This window comes from Oryctolagus cuniculus, chromosome X (genome assembly GCF_964237555.1).
Source record: "Oryctolagus cuniculus chromosome X, mOryCun1.1, whole genome shotgun sequence".
Lineage (NCBI taxonomy): Eukaryota > Metazoa > Chordata > Mammalia > Lagomorpha > Leporidae > Oryctolagus > Oryctolagus cuniculus.
The window spans coordinates 71,772,320-71,793,214 of NC_091453.1; the positions used below are offsets into that span (position 1 = coordinate 71,772,320).

The window sequence follows — 20,895 nt, forward strand, 5'->3', positions numbered from 1 at the left end:
GGGAATTAAACATGGCAATTTACATCTGTAAGAGTTGCTACTCATTATGAAATGCCTAGATTTTCGGAATTGTCATCATTCTTACCAGTTTCATTCAGTGAATGCTTCTGCTAAGCAACAGTGTGCTTTTACATGATGGGCTACACTGGGTAGTACAGGTTGATGAAAAACCTCTTCCTCTCTGAATAAAACTGGAGTCTTATAAACTATTCCTATCACTACCTTCTCTTTCTTTTTGGCATAAGGAATTACCTCTGGTTAACTGAGATCACACAAACCAGATAAAATGATGCCTGAGTTTAGATTAAAGAAAATATTACTTTCAGGACTAGTGCCGTGGCATAGACGGTTAAGCCTCTGCCTACTGTGCTGGCAACCTATACGGGCACCAGTTCGAGTCCCCAGCTGCTCACTTTCAATCCAGCTCTTTGCTAATGAGTCTAATAAATCACAGGAAAATGGCCCAAGTTCTTGGGTCCCTGAACCCGCATGGGAGACTGGAAGAAGCTTCTGGCTCCAGGCTTTTGACCACTGTGGCCATTTAGGGAATGAACCAGCAGATGGAAGATGGATCTCTCTCTTTCTCTCTCTCTCTCTCTATCTCCCTCCATCCCTCCCTCCCTCCCTCTCTCCCCATCCCTACAAATTTCATAGGTACAGCTTTAGGAATATAGTGGTTCTTCCCACCACATCTGCCCTCTCACCCCAACTCCCATCACACCTCCTAATCTCTCTCCCATCCCATTCTTCATTAAGATTTGCTTTTAATTAAATTTATATACAGAAGAGCAACTCTATACTAAGTAAAGATCTCAACAGTTTGCACCCACCCACATACACAAAGTATAAAGTACTGTTTAAGCACAGGTTTTACAGTTAATTCTCATAGTACAACACATTGAGGACAGAGGTCCTACATGGGGAGTAAGTAAGTGCATAGTAACTCCTGTTGTTGATTTAACAATTAACACCCTATTGATGACATCAATGATCACCTGAGGATCTTGACATGATCATGGCAAGTTTTTAAACTGTACCCTGGGATCGGCGCTGTGGCACATTGGGTTAACACCCTGTCCTAAAGCGCCAGCATCCCATATGGGTACCGGTTCGAGACCCAGCTGCTCCACTTCCGATCCAGCTCTCTGCTATGGCCTGGGAAAACAGTAGAAGATGGCCCAAGTCCTTGGCCCCTGCACCCGCATGGGAGGCCAGGAAGAAGCTCCTGGCTCCTGGCTTCGGATTGGCATAGCTCCAGCCGTTGCGGCCAATTGGGGAGTGAAACATCAGATGGAAGACCTCTCTCTCTCTCTCTACCTCTCCTCTCTCTGTGTAACTCTTTCAAATAAATCAATCAATCTATTAAAAAATGAAAAAATAAACTGTACTCTTAGAATTAAGTCTGTAGGAATGTATGCAAACTATACAGATTTACAGTTACAAACTTCCTCCTCCCTCTCTTATTCCCACTCTTATTTTTTACTGGGATCTATTTTCTTTTTGTGTGTGTGTGTGTTTTTTTTTATTTAGTAAATATAAATTTCTAAATTACAGTTTATGGATTACATTGGCTCCCCCCCCCATAATTTCCCTCCCACTCGCACCCCTCCCATCTCCGGCTCCCTCTCCCATTCCATTCACATCAAGATTCATTTTCAATTCTCTTTATATACAGAAGATCGATTTAGTATATATTAAGTAAAGATTTCATCAGTTTGCACCCACACAGAAACACGAAGTGTTTCAGTACTAGTTATAGCATTACTTCACATTGGACAACACATTAAGGACAGATCCCGCATGAGAAGTAAGTACACAGTGACTCCTGTTGTTGACTTAACAATTTGACACTCTTGTTTATGGCGTCAGTAATCTCCCTAGGCTCTAGTCATGAGTTGCCAAGGCTATGTAAGCCTTTTGAGTTCGCTGACTTCGATCTTATTCCGCCAGGGTCATAGTCAAAGTGGAAGTTCTCTCCTCCCTTCAGAGAAAGGTACCTCCTTTGATGGCCCCATTCTTTCCACTGGGATCTCACTCGCGGAGATCCTTCATTTAGGTCTTCTTTTTTTTTTCCAGAGTGTCTTGGCTTTCCATGCCTAAAATACTCTCATGGGCTCTTCAGCCACATCCGAATGCCTTAAGGGCTGATTCTGAGGCCAGAGTTCTGTTTAGGACATCTGCCATTCTATGAGTCTGTTGTGTATCCCGCTTCCCATGATGGATTGTTCTCTCCCTTTTTGTGCGATCTATTTTCAATTGACTTTATACACATATGATTAACTCTATGTTAAGTAAAGAGTTCAACCAATAGTATTAAGAAGAAAAAAAAGGGGGCCTGGAGCGTGGCTCACTCGGTTAATCCTCCGCCTGCAGTGCCAGCATCCCATATGGGCGCTGGTTCTAATCCTGCTTGCTCCTCTTCCAGTCCAGCTCTCTGCAGTGGCCCGGGAGAGCAGTGGAAGATGGCCCAAGTGCTTGGGCCCCTGCACCCACATGGGAGACCAGGAGAAGGCTCCTGGCTCCTGGCTTCGGATCGGTGCAGCGCCAGCCATGGTGGCCATTTGGGGGGTGAACCAACAGAAGGACGACCTGTCTCTCTCTCTCTGTCTGTAACTCTACCTGTCAAATAAATAAATAAATAAATAATCTAAAAAAAAAGACTTCCTCAACAGTCAAGACAAGGGCTGTTCAAGTCATTGCTTCTCAAAGTGTCAATTTTACTTCTACAGATGTCCTTTTAGGTGCTCTAATAGTTATCACAGATCAGGAAGAACATGTGATATTTGTCCCTTTGTGACTGATTTATTTCACTAAATATGATGTTTTCCAGATTCATCCATTTTGTTGCAAATGACCGGATTTCATTTATTTTTTGACGCTGTGTAGTATTCCATAGATTACACATCCCATAATTTATCTAGTCTTCCGTTGATGAGCATTTAGGTTGATTTCATGTCTAAGCTATTGTGAATTGAGCTGCAATAAACATGGGGGTGCAGATCACTCCTTTATTTGCTGATTTCATTTCCCTTGGATAAATTCCCAGAAGTGGGATAGCTGGGTCATGTGGTATGGTTATATTCAGATTTCTGAAGTATCTCCAAACTGTTTTCCATAGTGGTTTTACCAGTTTACATTCCTACCAACAGTAGATTAGGGTACCTTTTTCCCCACATCCTCGCCAGCATTTGTTATTTGTTGATTTCTGTATGAAAGCCATTCTAACTGGGGTGAGGCTTAACCTCATTGTCAGCACATTTATTGGGTTCAAAGGATAGTTCTCCTTGCTAGGTTCTGCAGAAACTGTTCATATTAATTAGATCTGATCTTTGTCCTCAAAATGTCTATAATTCAATGGTACATATTGGGAAAATACACAAATTACTCAAAAAATTAAAAATAAGAAGTAGAAACACAAAATAAGTAGAAACAGCAAGTTGAATTCTGTGGTTGACCTCTCTGATCAACTGGTCTTGAAGGTTCTAACATTCTGAGAACATCCTATACTTCCTTCTCCTAACTCCTCCTTCAATAGCTCACCTTTCTTTTCATAATATTTATGTATTTATTTGAAAGGCAGGCACTATTCTTGTTTATATGATCCCTTTGGTTCTTAGTCCTATCATTATGATCAATTGTGAACAGAAATTGATCACTGGGACTAGTGAGATGGCATCGGTACGTGCCACCTTGATGGGATTGAATTGGAATCCCCTGGTATGTTTCTAACTCTACCGTTGGAGGTAAGTCAGTTTGAGCATGTCCCGAATTGCACATCTCTTCCCTCTCTTATTCCCACTCTTATATTTAACGACAATCACTTTTCAGTTAAGTTTCAGCACTTAAGAATAATTGTGTGTTGATTACAGTATTCAACCAAAAGTATTAAGTAGAACAAACAAAAAAAATGCTAAGAGGGATAACATATCAAGTTGCTCATCAACAGTCAGGGTGAGGGCTGATCAAGTCACCGTTTCTCATCGTGTTCATTTCACTTTAACTCAGGGGACTTCCATAGCCTTGGCAGCTCATGACAAGAGCCTAGGGTGATTACTGAGGCCATAAACAAGAGTGTCAATTTGTTAAGTCAACAACAGGAGTCACTGTGCACTTACTCCTCATGTAGGATCTCTGTCCTTAGTGTGCTGTACATTGTGGTTTAATGCTATAACTAGTACTCAAACAGTATTTTTCACTTTGTGTTTCTGTGTGGGAGCAAACTGTTGAAATCTTTACTTAATGTATGCTAAACTGATCTTCTGTATATAAAGAGAATCGAAAATGAATCTTGATGTGAATGGAAAGGGAGAGGGAGTGGGAAAGGGGAGGGTTGCGAGTGGGAGGGACGTTATGGGAGGGAAGCCATTGTAATCCATAAGCTGTACTTTGGAAATTTATATTCATTAAATAAAAGTTAAAAAAAAAGAAAAAAGAAGAAAGGCAGGGTGAGAGTGAAAGTGAAAGGGGGGGATTAATCTTCCATCGACTGGTTCACTCCTCAAATGCCCACAAAAGCCAGGGACCTTAACCCATTGCACCACAGCACCTGCCCCACCTCTGACCATTTTAGCAAACATTTCCTCACTGTTAGTAAATTCTTCTACATCCTAAACCTTTTAGAATAATTATCCCTCCCTATCCTTTCTTTAAGTGAAATTGGGTCCTTCTCATCAAATGTTAAACTGATTATTTTTTACATCCTATCTTCTATCAGATAATCTGTTATCTGTCTTCTGTATCCCTGGTATCACTTCTACCATAATACAAAAAGTCAATCATCCATGTTACCCTCTAATCTTCCATATTAACAGCATCACCTATTGACTTGTTAGCATTTTTTCCTAATTCACTGAAAATTTTGACATTTGGCTGAGTCTTCCTTTCTATCCTGAATCCTGATATTGGTAAACTTCATCTTTCATGTGATTAACTAACCCAGCAAAATTACTTCAAATGTTCTTGACCACCTGATCTTGAATAATCCCCATTTATATTCCACCCTGGTTACTCATTCCACGGCTACACTTGGGGCCTTCTTTGTCATCAGAGAACTGAAATTTTGAATTTCAGTATATCACACTCTGACCACAGCTGCTAGACTTTCAGTTCTCTCATTTCCCTGTAACCACAATACCGTTTTCCACATTTCAGTGAAAATCAAGTCCTTTGGTCCTTCCCTTTCTTCTCCAATCTATTAAACTTCTCTTTTAACCATTCTTTTGATAGCATTCTTAACTTCCTTACCCAACTGTTCTTCCATAATACTTGCTCTATGACCCCAGCCATAGATCAATTTAAGCATTCACATTTTTCTCCTACACTTAGGGTGCTTGCTGAGCACTGGAGTAAATCACACAATCATGAAGATTGGGACGTTTAAAAATCCATACTCTCAAATTTCCATTAGCCTTTTAGTCCCTTCTTGGTAATATTCCTCTCCAGTTCCTCAGGGCCACTATTCAGACCTTCATCCTTCTTTAGAAGAGCTGAACCACACTGCAGCTCGCTTAATCTCAGAAGAAAACATTCTCTCTTACTTCATCAAGGAAATCAGGAATCTCGGGGATGAGCAACCTCTATCTTTGTCACAATGGTTCCCCTTTCCCTTACATGTCAATATTCTTCTCACACTCTGCATCCCTTAATAGCTCTGCATTTCCAAGAGGATAAATTCAAATGATCTGAAATGGCAAACATGACCCTTTATGATCCAGTTCCTATATTTCTTTTCAACCTAAAACATCCCATACTACAATCACACACCAGACACAAATACACATACATGCATATACATATACCTTTCACCTTACATTTCAGCCATTTAAAGCTCTTCTTTAAATATGCCATGCCTTGCTCATTCTATCTGCCTCCCTGGCCCACAATTCTCCTCTCCATCTGCCCTAGCCTTCTACCTTTCATGAAGCCTTTTCTAATAATACACTAATTATTTCCACTCTCTGTATCAATTATGTACTTCCATTGAAATAGCCAACTGTAATGATGCAATGCATTACATTTGTTAAAATGTCTATGTTCAAATTACTCTTAGGTGTCTAAACCCAACTGAAAATTGATCCCTGTTAAAAATAAGAGTGGGAATAAGAGAGGGAGGAGATGTACAGTTCAGCACATGCTAGCTCAGACTTACCCCTAAGGGTAAAGCTAGAAACTTGCCATGGGACTCCAAATCCCATTAAGTTGGCAGGTACCAATGCCATCTTCTAGCTACAGTGATCAGCTTAAGTTCATAACTGATCATAAAGATAGGATTAAGTATCAAAGGGATCACATAAATAAGACTAGTGTCTGCTAATACTAACTGATAGAATTAAAAAGGAGAGAACGATCCAACATGGGAAGCAGGATACGCAGCAGACTCATAGAATGACAGATGTCCTAAACAGCACTCTGGACTCAGAATCAGTCCTTAAGGCATTCATATCTGGCTAAAAAGTCCATGAAAGTTTCTCAGGCATGGAAAGCCAAGACACTGTGGCAAAAAAAATGAGTTAAATGAAAGATTTCTGTGAGTGAGATCTCGGTGGAAAGAAGGGGTCATCAAAGAAGGAGATACCTTTCTCTGAAGGGAGGAGAGAACTTCCACTTTGACTATGTCCTTGTCTAAATAAGATCAGAGTTTGTGAACTCAGGAAGCTTCCATAGCCTTGGCAGCTCATGTCAAGAGCCTCGGGTGATTACTGATGTTATAAATAAGAGTGTCAATTGTTAGATCAACAATGGAGTCAATGTGCACTTGCTCCCCATGTAGGACCTCTGTCCTTAATGTGTTGTACCATGAAAATTAATTGTAAAACTAGTCTTCAAACAGTACTTTATACTTTGTGTGTCAGTGTGGGTGCAAACTGTTGAAATCTTTACTTAGCATAGAGTTGATCTTCTGTATATAAAGATAATCAAAAATGAATCTTAAGAATGGGATGGGAGAAGGAGTAGGAGGTGGGATGGGAGTTGGGGTGGGAAGGTGGTTTTGGGGGGAAGAACCACTATATTCCTAAAGCTGTACCTATGAAATTTATATTTATTAAATAAAAGCATTCTAAAAATTACATATTTACTGATCAATTATTTCACAAGTAGTTGGTGGCGAGATAGGGAGGTTTTTCTAATGGGAGAAGGAATAGGAGATGGGATGGTTTGCAGGTGGGAGTGTGGTTATGGGGGGAAGAACCACTATAATCCAAAAGTTATACTTTTGAAATTTATATTATATAAATAAACGTTAAAAAATGTGCTTCCCTCTAGTAGATTTTATATATATTTAAATAAATATATAAATATATATAAAATGTTTTATATAAAATAATAAAATTTTATATAAAAATAAATTTTTGTATAAAATGATAAAAATATATATTAAAATATATATAAAATGTTATCTAAGCAGGGCTTGGTCTTGTTTTCCAAAGACATAGAACAGAAATGACAAGTTAAGAGGTTCCCTTGGGGCCCATGCCATGGCTTACTAGGCTAATCCTCCGCCTGCGGTGCCGGCATCCCGGGTTCTAGTCCTGGTCGCGGCGCCGGATTCTGTCCCGGTTGCTCCTCTTCCAGTCCAGCTCTCTGCTGTGGCCTGGGAGTGCAGTGGAGGATGGCCCAGGTCCTTGGGCCCTGCACCCGCATGGGAGACCAGGAGGAGGCACCTGGCTCCTGGCTTCGGATCGGCGCAGCATGCCAGCCGCAACACACCAGCCATAGCGGCCACTTGGGGGTGAACCGGCGGAAAAGGGAAGACCTTTCTCTCTCTCTCTCTCTCTCTCTCTCTCACTGTCTAACTCTGCCTATCAAAAAAAAAAAAAAAAAGATAAAGATGTTCCCTTGGGACCGGCATTGCAGCGTAGCAGGTAAAGCTACTGCTTGCGATGTCGACATCTTATATGGGCACCGGTTTGAGTCCTGGCTGCTCCACTTCCAATCCAACTTCCTGCTAATGTGTGTAGAAAAGCATCAGAAAATGGCCAAATCCTCGAGTCCCTGCACCCACGAAGGAGACCCAGTAGAAACTCCTGTTTCCTGGCTTTGGTCTTGCCCGGCTCTGGCCATTGTGGCCATTTGAGGAGTAAACCAACAAATGGAAGATGCCTCTCTGTTTCTCCCTTTCTCTCTCTGTAACTTGGCTTTCAAATAAATAAAACTTAAAAAAGAGGTTCCCTTAATATAACTAGTATATCACAGTAGAACATGGGACAGTAATGTTTTTATGTAGGAGGTAATATGACATTGTCTTACAGGTGGTTAAAATTACATCTGGTAATGATGACAATAAAGGGCATTTCATAGATGGAAACATGACCTGGGCAAAGGAAAAGAAACCAAAGGAGGGATGGAGCTAATCATGGAGTCATATTTTATAGCAAACAATGGAGAGGTGAGTCTATAAAGTTAGGATGGAATATTATTACAGTCTTGAATAGTTGTCCGAGTTCAATTAATAGGTCACTGGAGACTTTTGAGAGGGAAATGATATGATTAGAACTGTGCTTTAAGAAGATTAAATCTGCATAAGTGATAAGAATAGATTGAACAGAAGAGAAAGATGGAAATTTAAAAGAAAATTGCCATTTCTAATATTGAGTGAAAAGTATTCCCAAGTTATAATAAAAAAGATAACAAAGAAGTGGATCAATCTTAGGCATTTGTGCAGTCCTCTGTACAACACTTTATTCAACTGCTATGATTTGGACAAGTATACAAATTTCTCATGGGTCAGTGTTTATTGAAAGGCCCTGTGGAATCTGAAACTTAAATACTGGTGTAGTGAAAATAGCACTGAACTATGAGTCAGGCATCCTTTTTCTGCTGCTGTACATTACTTTCAGCAATCATTTTATCTTTCTGGGTCAGGAGGGAGTGGGTTCGGGCATATGTTCTCTAAACATATTTTCAGGGTTAACATTTTGTAAAACTAAGTCATTTAATCCCAGAGACTTCTATAGTGACTACTGGTAGCTTCCTTCTACTAAGAAGCTATGTTTGAGAATTGTTTTTATTATCCTAACATATACTTCCTTTTACTGACTTGTTTACAGTGCCTTGGTTCATCTTAGAGTTGTGTGTAAATATAACTTTCATTTTGTCCTATGACTCAGTCTGTGATCATGTTTGGTCTCAAATCTTTATAAAGGCCTGAACACTAGGACACTGATAAATCACTCTTTGTCCTTCCATTTCTTATTCTAAAAAGTGCCCAGGTAACCCAGGAAGAAATTTTTCAAAGAATTAAATACATCTTAGAGAAGTGTTTGGTATTATGCTGATAAATTTACAGTATGGAATGGGAATTTAGCTCCGCAGTTAATCGACCTCTTGGGATGCCTATATCCCACATTGTAGTGACTAGTTTGAGTCTTGGCTCCTGTACTTCTGATCCAACTTCCTGCTAATGTTTAGCCTAGAGAAGCAGTAGATGATGGCTCAATATCTGGGTCCCTGCCACTCATGTGGAAGACCTGGATGGAGTTCCAGGGTCACAGCTTTGGCCCGGCCCAATTCCAGCTCTTGTGGCTATTTGAGGAGTGAATCAGAAGATGGAAGATCTCTCTCTCTCTCTCCTGTGTGTATGTGTGTGTGTGTGTGTGTGTGTTTAAACTTTCATACTTCTGGAAAAGGGACTTATTTGTTTGGGTTATTAAGGTTCCAAAGATCCAAAATGGTCCACATTAGGGAAGAGATACACTTTCCTAGGAATCAAAGCCTGTTAAAACTTTACAATGTAGGTTGTAGGCATCAGTTGAGATATGGATGGATGGATCACTAGTCCTGGAATCCTGAAGCCGTATGATCAAGCAGGATAGGCACCTCATAAAACAGAAGATTAAAAACTAAGAAAGATGACTTTAGGAGTTTGTCTCTTAAAAGACCTAAAGAATGTTGGCTCTTCTGATAGAACAAGAGATGCCATGACTTGTAAAACAAAAGGGGTACCACAAAGAAGGACTTGTGAACACTGACAAATGGGGCAACTTTAAATCATGAAGTTATTACTTAGCTTATAAACTACTGTCAGATCTAGAACTACTGTATTGCCTTCAGAGGGCCTGGTCAAGCCTATATCCTGAATACAGCTGATACATTAAAAGAGTAATTGAAATTTTTCCTCAGATTCAAATCTCTTGTATCACAAAACAATGAAGATCTCACAGAAGGGAATCGATTTGCCCAAGAAATATTAATCATCCATCAGATCCAAATCTTCTGCCTACTAGTTCTACAAATTTTCTATCATGCTCATATTTTTTCATGCAATTATTCCCTCTAATTTTGATAAAACATCACCAACATGATAAAGGAAATGGGTTACTCAAAAATTTTTTTGACAGGCAGAATGGACAGTGAGAGAGAGAGAAAGGTCTTCCTTTGCCGTTGGTTCACCCTCCAATGGCCGCCGCGGCCGGCGCGCTGCGGCCGGCGCACCGCGCTGATCCGATGGCAGGAGCCAGGTACTTCTCCTGGTCTCCCATGTGGGTGCAGGGCCCAAGCACTTGGGCCATCCTCCACTGAACTCCCTGGCCACAGCAGAGAGCTGGCCTGGAAGAGGGGCAACCCGGACAGAATCCAGCTCCCCAACTGGGACTAGAACCCGGTGTGCCGGCGCCGCTAGTTGGAGGATTAGCCTAGTGAGCCGCGGCGCCGGCCTGGGTTATTCAAAATTGATTTACAATCCTTAAAATGCACTGTAATATGTACAGCAGGAAAAACAAAAAGAATAAGACTTGTTTATTGCCCTTTCAGTCTGACGGAGTGGGGTGGGAATATATGTTGAAGTTTAAGTTGAACAACCACAGAGATGACCACTACAAAGTGATAAATAAAATTTGTCCAAAAAAAAGTACAAACAAAATACTGCAGTACTGTAAAGGAAAGAAAACCAAAATAATTTTAAAACCAACAAATTGGAAGGCCTAAAATAAATGATAAATTCCTGGACACATATAACTTATCAAAGTTTAAGCATGAAGATAAAAAAAGCTTAAACAGATCAATAATGAGTAATGAGATTAAGTCAATAATAAAAAGTCTCCCAACAAAGAATAGCCCATAAAGAGATTGATTCATTGGTAAATTCTACTACACATTTAAAGAACTAATACCAATTCTTAAACTATTCCAAAGACTTGGAAGGGAGGGAAATCTTCCAAATTCTTTGGAAGCCATCATTACCCTGATACAAAAAAAAACAGAGAACGACACAGCAGAAAAAGAAAAATAGAGATTAATATCCCTGATGAACATGAATGCAAAAATTTCCAACAAATACTAGCAACTTGGGCCGGCGCCGTGGCTCACTTGGTTAATCCTCCGCCTGTAGCGCCGGCATCCCATATGGGAGCCAGGTTCTAGTCCCAGTTGTGCCTCTTCCAGTCCAGCTCTCTGCTGTGGCCCAGGAAGGCAGTGGAGGATGGACCAAGTGCTTGGGCCCCTGCACCCGCATGGGAGACCCAAAGGAAGCACCTGGCTCCTGGCTTTGGATCAGCGTAACTCCGGCCGTAGCGGCCATTTGGGGGGTGAACCAACGGAAGACCTTTCTCTCTGTCTCTCTCACTGTCTGTAATTTTATCTGTCAAATTAAAAAAAAATACTAGCAACTCAAATTCAACAATACATCAAGAAGATGATATACCATGACCAAGTGGGACTTATCCTAAGGATTAAAGGATAGTCCAACATATGCAATTCAAAAGCATATGTATCACATCAACAGAATGAAAAGTAAGAATAATGTGACCATCTCAACAGATGCAGAAAAGCACTGGATAAAACTACTTACTTTCACAATAAAACTTCTGAACAAATCAGGTATAGAAGAAATATACTTCAAAATAATAAAGGCTATATGTGGTTAAAAACAATCCAACATCATATTTAATGCAAAACAGCAGAATTCCTTTAAGATCTAGAGCAAGATAAGGATGCCTCCTTTCATGACCTTATTACAATACAGTAATAAAAGTCCTAGAGCAATTATACAAGAGTAAGAAAAGGCATACAAATAGAAAGAGAAATCAAGTTAACCATGGTTGCAGATTACATGACTCTGTATGTAGGAAAACCTAAAGACTATACCAAAAGACCTAAGAACTGCCAAACAGATTTAGTAAAGTTGCAAGATACCAATTAAACAAACAAACAAAAAAAGCCAGGAGCATGTTTAAACACCAATGACAAATTTGTTAAAGAAATCATGAAGTCATTCCATTTAAAATAGTTACCAAAAAATTCTACCAAGAAAATGAAAGACCTCACCATGAAAATTACAAAACACTTAAGAAACTGCAGAGGGGCTGGTGCTGTGGCATAGCAGGTAAAACTGCCACCTACAGTGCTGGCATCCTATATGGGTGCCAGTTCGAATTTCAGCTGCTCCACTTCCAATCCAGCTCTCTGCTATGGCCTGGGGAAGCAGTAGAGGATGGCCCAAGTCCTTAGGCTCCTGCACCCTTGTCAGAGACCCAGAAGAAGCTCCTGGTTCCTGGCTTCAGATCAGCCCAGCTCCGGCTGCTGTGACCATTTGGGGAGTGAACCAGCAGATAGAAAATTTCTCTCTCTCTCTCTCTCTCTCCCTCAGCCTCGGCCTCTCTGTAACTCTGCCTTTCAAATAAATAAATAAATCTTAAAAAAAGAAAGAAACTGAAGGAAGTATACAAAGAATGAAGGATGTCCATGTTCATGCATTGGAAGAATTAATATTGTTAAAATGTCCGTACTACAAAGCAATTTACAACTTCGATGAAATTCCTATTAAAATAACAATGTCACTCTTCACAGAAATGGAAAAAAAATTCTTAAGTTCCTATAGAACCAAGAAGATGTCAAATGGTAAAAGGAAGTTTGAATAAAAAAGAAGGCACCACAATAACTGATCTCAATACATACAAAGCTATAGTAAACAAGACAGCATAATTCTAAGTGTTATATAGATGATATGGATAGGATTAAGTGTTAAAGTGATCATATAAATAGGATCAAGTGTTTTATCAATCATATAAATAGGAATAAGTGTTTGGTAGTAGTAATAGACAGAATTTAAAAGGAGTGAATGCTCCAACATGGGAAGTAGCCCATACAGCAGATTCATAGAATAACAATCACCTTAAGCAGAACTCTGACCTCAGAATCATTCTGGTTTGGCTGAAAAGCCCAGGGGAGTATATTTCAGGCATGGAAAGCCAAGACATTGTGGCAAAAATGTTCTACATGAAAGAACTCTGTGGGCAAGACCCCAGTGGAAAGAAGTGACCAACAAAGAGGGATGTACTAGGGCCGGCGCCATGGCACACTAGGTTAATCCTCCGCCTGCGGTGCCAGCATCCCATATGGGCACCTGGTTCTAGTCCCAGTTCTCCTCTTCCAGTCCAGCTCTCTTCTGTGGCCTGGGATAGCAGTGGAGGATGGCCCAAGTGCTTGGGCCTCTGAACCCACATGGGAGACCAGGAAGAAACTCCTGGCTCCTGGCTTCAGATCAGCATAGCTCCGGCCGTTGCAGTCATTTGGGAGGTGAACCAATGGAAGGAAGACCTTGCTTTCTCTCTCTCTCTCACTGTCTGTAAACTCACCTTGTCAAATAAATAAAAAAAGAGAAAGATGTACTTTCCTCTGAAGGGAGGAGAGAGCTTCCACTTTGCCTATGGCCTTGTCCAAATACTGATGAGTTTGTGGATTCAAACGGCTTCTATAGCTTAGGCGGCTCATGTCAAGAGCCTTGGGTGATCACTGATATAATACATAAGAGTATTAATTGTTAAATAAACAACAGGAGTCACTGTGCACTAACTTCCCATGCAGGACCTCTGTCCTCAAAGGGACATTTTGAGACTTAATAGTAAAACTTGTTCTCAAAGAATTACTTCATTTTGGTGTATTAAGTGGAAGGTATTCTTATGTTACATAAATTAGTTATGTCTAAATGCTCATAAAAGATGCATCATTCTTGAGTTCTTCTTTAAAGCTAATAAAGTTTCTTAAAAAAAAAAAAAGCGAAATTACCATCGAGATGCAATGACTTTAAACAGCCCTTGTCTGGACTGCTGAGGAACAGATTTTGTTCTTGGCTTTTTTCGTGTTTTTTGTTTTGTTTCTTTCTTTTTCTTTTTTTTCCTATTATGAAGTGCTGAACTGTTTACCTAGAACAGAGTTAATCTTCTGTGTATAAGGTTAGAAGAAAATAGATCTTAGTAAAAACAGGACTGGGAATGAGAGAGGGAGGGGGAGGAGGAGGAGGAGGGCAGATACAGTGGGAAGAATTACTATGTTCCTAAAGTTGCATTTATGAAATGCATAAAAATAAATAAAAATTCTTTTTTTAATTTTAAAAAAAGACAGCATAGTACCAGCATACAATTGTCACAGACCAATGGAACGGAATAGAGAACTCAGAAATAAATTTTTGCACCTACAGCTAACTGACTCTCAACAAAAGCATGACAAACATACATTAAAGAAAGAGAATTTCTTCATTAAGTAATGTTATGAAAACTGGATATCCATATGTGGAAGAATGAAGCTAGATCTCTACCTCTAATCCTATACAAAAATCAATTTGGGGCCAGCATTGTAGCACAGCAGGTTAAGCAGCCACCTGTGGTGCCAGCATCCCATATGGGTGCCAGTTTGTGTCCCAGCTGCTCCACTTCCAATTCAGCTCTCTGCTAATGCATCTGGGAAAGCAGCAGAAGACGGCCCAATTCCTTGGTCTCCTGCCACCCATGTGAGAGACCCAGATGGCATTCGAGGCTCCTGGCTGCAGACTGGTCATTGTGGCCATTTGGGGAATGAACCAATGGATGGAAGATCTCTGTCTGTCTGTCTCTCTCTCTCTCTCTGCCTTTCAAGTAAATAAATAAATCTTTAAATAAAAAAGTTTTTTTTACTTTTTTTTTGAAATTTAAAGAAAAACTTTATTGAAGATCTGAAAAACAATTCCTAAAAGATCAACTTTTCCAGAAAACTGTAGCTACACAATGCATTGCGTCTATTGTGTTAAAACGTGCATTAGACACAAATACAAAAACCATGAAACAAGCCACCATTCTTCAACAATTTGAGCAAAGATAAAATGCCTAAGGAACCACATGGATGACTTGCCAAGGATGGGCTCTTTACTTTAAGCACCATTAAAAAAAAAAAAAAAGAGCACAAATGGATGAGTGTGTTCAGTTATATACACTGAATTGAACCTTTGGCACTAAGAATCAGAGCATCTTGTCATATAGCATTAACACATATTATAAAAGTGCGTAGTGTCAAAGGAATAGAACCACCAGCATTCAAAAGCAGCTTTGTCGACTAGGCAATAAAACACTCTACAGCATGTCCCTCTGTTGTCCACCACTGAATACACTGGTAGCAACTTTGAAATGAAAAAGTAAGAAAAGAAAAAAAGGAGCTGCAACCCCTTTTATTTTCTCTGTTCAAAATCAAACAGAAAACAAACATCAATTCTGTTATACACTAACATCTTCAAAGTACATCTGCGAAGAAGAATGTGGATTCCATTTTGGAGGATTATGCAAATTACAAGAAATCTCGTGGAAACACAGATAATAAGGAATACGCTGTTAATGAAGTTGTGGCAGGGATAAAAGAATACTTCAACGTAATGCTGGGCACTCAGCTGCTCTATAAATTTGAGAGACCACAGTACGCTGAAATCCTCGCAGATCATCCTGACGCACCAATGTCCCAGGTGTATGGAGCGCCACATCTACTGCGATTATTTGTGCGAATTGGAGCGATGTTGGCTTATACACCTCTGGATGAGAAGAGCCTTGCTTTGTTACTGAATTATCTTCATGATTTCCTAAAGTACCTGGCAAAGAATTCAGCAACTTTGTTTAGCGCCAGTGATTATGAAGTGGCTCCCCCTGAGTACCACCGGAAAGCTGTGTGAGAGGTGGCACACTCACTCACTCAATATTGGTATCTCTGTAAACACATTTTTGTTTTTAGTCCTTCTCTTGTACAAATGATGTACTTTTTTTACTTTTTTTAAAGATTTATTTATTTATTTTAAAGGCAGAGTTACAGAGAGGCAGAGGCAGAGAGAAAAGAATATGCAATATGGGGAGCTGGCATTTAGTTTAACAGTTAAGACACCCGCATTCCACATCAAATGACTGGATTCAAATCTCAGCTCTAAAACTGTTGAAATCTTTACTTAATGTATGCTAAACTGATCTTCTGTATATAAAGAGAATCGAAAATGAATCTTGATGTGAATGGAAGGGGAGAGGGAGTGGGAAAGGGGAGGGTTGTGGGTGGGAGGGACGTTATGGGGGGGAAGCCATTGTAATCCATAAGCTGTACTTTGGAAATTTATATTCATTAAATAAAAGTTAAAAAAAATCTCAGCTCTAACTCTTGAATCTAGTTTTCTGCCAATGCAGACCCTGGGAGACAGGAGTGTGGCACACATAATTGAGTTCCTGTCTCCCATATGGATGACCTGCATTGCAATTCTGGCTCCCGGCTTTGCTCCTCATCCAGCTCTGACCATAGCAGTCATTTGGCAAAACGAACCAGTGAAGAGAATCTATCTCACTCGCTCACTTGCTCTGTTGCTCTCTCGCTCTCTGTCCATCTCAAATAATAAATAAAAATTTAAAAACAAAAACAATATTATATACACATACACAAAGGAACATTATTCAGCCATAAAAAGAATGAAACCCTGACATTTGCAGCAAAATCAATGGAATAGGCACACATTATGTTAAGTGAAATAGGCCTGGCACAGAAAGACAAATGCCACATGTTCTCTCTTATATGTGGAAACTAAAAAGTTGATCTGAAATTAGAATACTGATTACTAGAAGCTGCAAAGGGTGGCAAGGTGAGAAAGAACGGGGTGGTAGGGTTGGATAAGGAGTACGAAAACACAGAAGTATTAAGTTCTAGTGCTCCAAATCACAGTATGGTGGCTACAGTTCATAACAACGTACTATATATTTCATGAAGAACTAGAAGACAGGACATCAAAGGATCCAAACATAAAGAAATGATAAGTAGATGGAAATGTCAATTACCCTGATCTGATAAGTATACATGGTATATAAGCATTGAAACACCACACTGAACTCTATAAATATGAACAATAATTATGTGTCAATTTAAAGAATATGAAATTGGGTTGAGGGGATAAAGAATAGATTTTGCTTGCCTATAAACACAAATGAGAGATTATCATTTCATTTAATTGACAATATCAGCTTAGGCACATTTCTGGATCATCAGCTCAACTTGGACCACACCACACAATGATAAAGTTGAATGGTATATAAGTTGGGACTTAAAATTTTTAGACTATCTCTAGGCTTTCTCATTTATCTTCTTGACTAGAGCTTGTCCAGGTCACATAATCAATATAGAATAAGGGCTAAGGGCTGATGGAGAAAAAGTACTCTTTTCCTTACATGAATAGATATTCCATAAATATTTGTTGACCACACCTAAATTAAACTTAATATGACCAAAATAAAAGATCTGAGTAACTCCTGAATCAAACAATTGAAATCAAAATCATATATCTACACTTTGTCACTTTAGCTTCACCAACCCAATCACCCAAATAAGAATGGTAAAGTCTAATACTGGCAGAAACTCCTGTAAGAAAAGAGTCATTGGTGCTGGTACCATGGCTCACTTAGTTAATCCTCCGCCTGTGGCACCGGCACCCCATATGGGCGCCGGGTTCTAGTCCCGGTTGCTCCTCTTCCAGTCCAGCTCTCTGCTGTGGCCCAGGAAAGCAGTGGAGGATGGCCCAAGTGCTTAGGCTCCTGCACCCACATGGGAGACCCAAAGGAAGCACCTGGCTCCTGGCTTTGGATCGGCGTAGCTCCTGCCGTAAAGGCCATTTCAGGGGTGAACCAATGGAAGGAAGACCTTTCCCTCTGTCTCTCTCTCACTGTCTAACTCTATCTGTGAAATTAATTTTTAAAAAAAGGAAAGAGTCATTAATGAAACTGAAAAGAGAAGAGGCAGGAGTGAAAGTATTAAGTGCAGCCATGTACAAAGCTGAAAATTTCTAAATGAACCACAGATGATCCCTTAGAATCACAAACCTGAAAAAACACTATGCTGTTGCCCAAACAATGTGACATTTATTCACTCATGCATGTAAAAATTAGGCTTAACTATAATTGCACAGCCATCATAGAAATATATAATTAGTCCATTAGGCTGATAATATATATTTCTTATAAATAGGTCTTTAAAATTAATAAACTTTCTTTCTTGTTCCACACTAGGGAGAAATACAAGTTTCATCTAAACACAAAACCATGAAAGCCAAAGTTTGTCTTCTCAATAAGTAAGATGAATGGAATCATACAATTTCAGAATCACTGAGCATTAAGTCAGTACATCATTTTTTTCAGTGTTCACAAACACAGTTTTATTTGACATGCCATGCCCGTTCATTACAATATTGTTACAGTTGCTTTCTTTCCAGGGAATGAGTTGAGTAATTGCAATGGAGACCCTCAGATCTATAAAGCCTAAAACATTTGCTATCAGATTATTTACAGAACAAGTTTGCCATCCATTCATGAGATGATGTACATTTGTAATTCATTTTTTGCTATTATCAATAAAGTTGCAGCAGACACCCTTTCATATTTTTATTTCCATAGTCTTTATAAAATTTACACTCCAAAATGTGATACTTGATAGACACCTTTGCTCTGAATTCTCTCCAATATTTCACAGTTTTTCATCTTTTAAATTGATGTAGAGATACCCAGGACAAGCTAAACAAACTGCCTGGTTAGAAACATATAAAAGCCAATTCTGAGTAACTCCTCATCTGCAACCCATATTTCACCCAGACAGTACTAAGTTACCTATGTCAAATCCTTATCTGGGGGGGGGCAGGTGGATGCAAACTGCAATATTAGCTTTAGGTTCAAGTTCCTACTTTAGAAACCAGACTACACTTCATGTTTTTGCATTTTTATTTTCCTTTTGACTTCCTTTTCTTCAGTAGTGTTCCTTCAAAAAGTTCAATCATGTTTCACTTGGTCAGAATAAACAGGAGGAATGGCTTTATTTTCTTGGTACTTGGACCACACATAAAAGAAAATGACCAGTCTCTGAGAATGCTCCAGACAAGAATGAAGGTTCTCATAGAACAACAAAAATTTAGAAGAAAAGTGTTCAGGTTGACTTCAAGAATGCCGTTCTCTGCTCTTTTCTTTCAGAGTCATTATACTTTGTTAAATTATTGGATAATGGAAGAAAAGAAAACACATATTCATGAAAAGCTAACTATATAAAGTTTTAAAACACTTGACCTTAGAAAATATATCATGTATGCCAAAAGTAATGATATAAATAATAAATGTCATTGTGAGTTCATAGTCTTTTTTAAGATTTATTTTATGTATTTGAAAGGCAGAGTTATACAGAGGGAGGGAGGGAGGGAAGGAGGTACAGGGAGGGAGAGAGAGAGAGAGAGAGAGAGAGATCTTCCATATGCTAATTCATTCCCCAAATGGCCACAAGGGCTGGGGCTGGGCCAGGACCTTCTTCTAGGTCTCCCATGTGGGTGCAGGAGCCCAAAGACTTGGGCCATTAGCTTTCCCACTGCTTTCTCCACTGCTGGATCTCCACTTTTCTCCACTGTTTTCCCAGGCCATTAGCAGGGAGCTGTGTCAGAAATACATCATCCAGGACAAGAACCAGTGGCCATATGGGATGCCAGCATTGTAGGCAGTGCCTTAATCTGCTATGCCACTGGCCCCCTAGTTCATGATCTTTTAAGTCGTGAATCCTTCAAGAAAAACTGTTCCAAAACCATCCACACAAAGATACTTGGTATTTTTAATGTTCTAATTCTTATTCTTAGCAAACTATATCCTTGGATATGAACTTCCAAATTATTCCTCCTTTGGATTTTATAACAAGCTGCTTAGAAGATAATATAGGGGAAATACTATGGTTTCATAAAATAGGGATGCTTTACAATGCTGTATTCATCTTTAGATAAAGCAGTAAATACTTGAACTAGCCATGGCCTTTATCCCAAGTTTCTCCCTTGAAACGTATAAAAGTTTGGATGGAAAAGAAGGAGGTGTAGAATCTCTCAGTAAAGCTTTGATGTTCCATCACACACTCTGGATCACTCTTTAGGACAGAGAAGTTCCCATGATCCTCTGAATTTCTTTTAAGTTTGTTAACTTCCTTTTCAATCTTTTGATTTCAGTTTGGGCTTCCTCTGATATTACAGCATAAGAAGCATTAACCATCATAAGGAACATTTTTGAAGGATACTTCAGTGCTACGAATAGGTATGGCTCCATTTTTAAGATGAACCTTATATTTTCAACTTGCAACTACTTTAACAAAGTAACTCCATCACCTGGAGTAAAATTAAATCAACTTAGTTTATGTTTATTGCTACCTTTTTTTTATTTGACAGCTACAGTTAGACAGCGAGAGAATGAGAGACAGAAAGGACTTCCTTCCATTGGTTCACCCCCAAAATGGCAGCTACGGCCGGAGCTACACAGATCCAAAGCCAGGAGCCAGGTGCTTCTCCTGGTTTCCCATGAGGGTGCAGGGGCCCAAGCACTTGGGCCATCCTCCACTGCCTTCCGGGGCCACAGCAGAGAGCTGGACTGGAAGAGGAGCAACCAGGACTAGAACCTGGCGCCCATATGGGGTGCCGGTGCCACAGGTGGAGGATTAACCAAGTGAGCCACTGCACCTGCCCCTATTTTAACCTCTTATTGATCAATTAGTGACCCACTTGTTTTGCACTAAGATAGTTTTCACTATACTGTGTGAATATTGTAACCTCTCCACTCCTTGAGTTATCACTCCTCTCTCCCACCAGACTGCAAGCTGCTTAACTGCAGAGATGAGTTTTTAGGGATCATAGCT

At 39.7% G+C, this 20,895-nt stretch overlaps 2 protein-coding genes across 4 annotated transcripts in view; both read left to right on the plus strand.

Annotated features, from left to right (window-relative positions):
* The window catches only part of LOC103351946 (mortality factor 4-like protein 1), a 74,605-nt gene extending 58,701 nt beyond the window's left edge, over window positions 1–15,904 (plus strand). The window contains exon 3 of the mRNA XM_051827364.2: window positions 15,481–15,904. Coding sequence (XP_051683324.2) covers window positions 15,481–15,904 — 424 coding nt within the window. The remainder of the gene's footprint in view (window positions 1–15,480) is intronic.
* Window positions 1–20,895, plus strand: part of CYSLTR1 (cysteinyl leukotriene receptor 1) — a 42,479-nt gene that overhangs the window by 15,282 nt on the left and 6,302 nt on the right. For 2 of the 3 annotated variants that reach the window (XM_008272957.4, XM_051827362.2), the window contains one exon: window positions 20,216–20,300. The gene's annotated coding sequence lies outside the window, so the exon portion shown is untranslated. Of the gene's footprint in view, window positions 1–8,249; window positions 8,387–20,215; window positions 20,301–20,895 lie in introns of all 3 variants that reach the window. The other variant, XM_051827363.2, reaches the window with a different exon arrangement.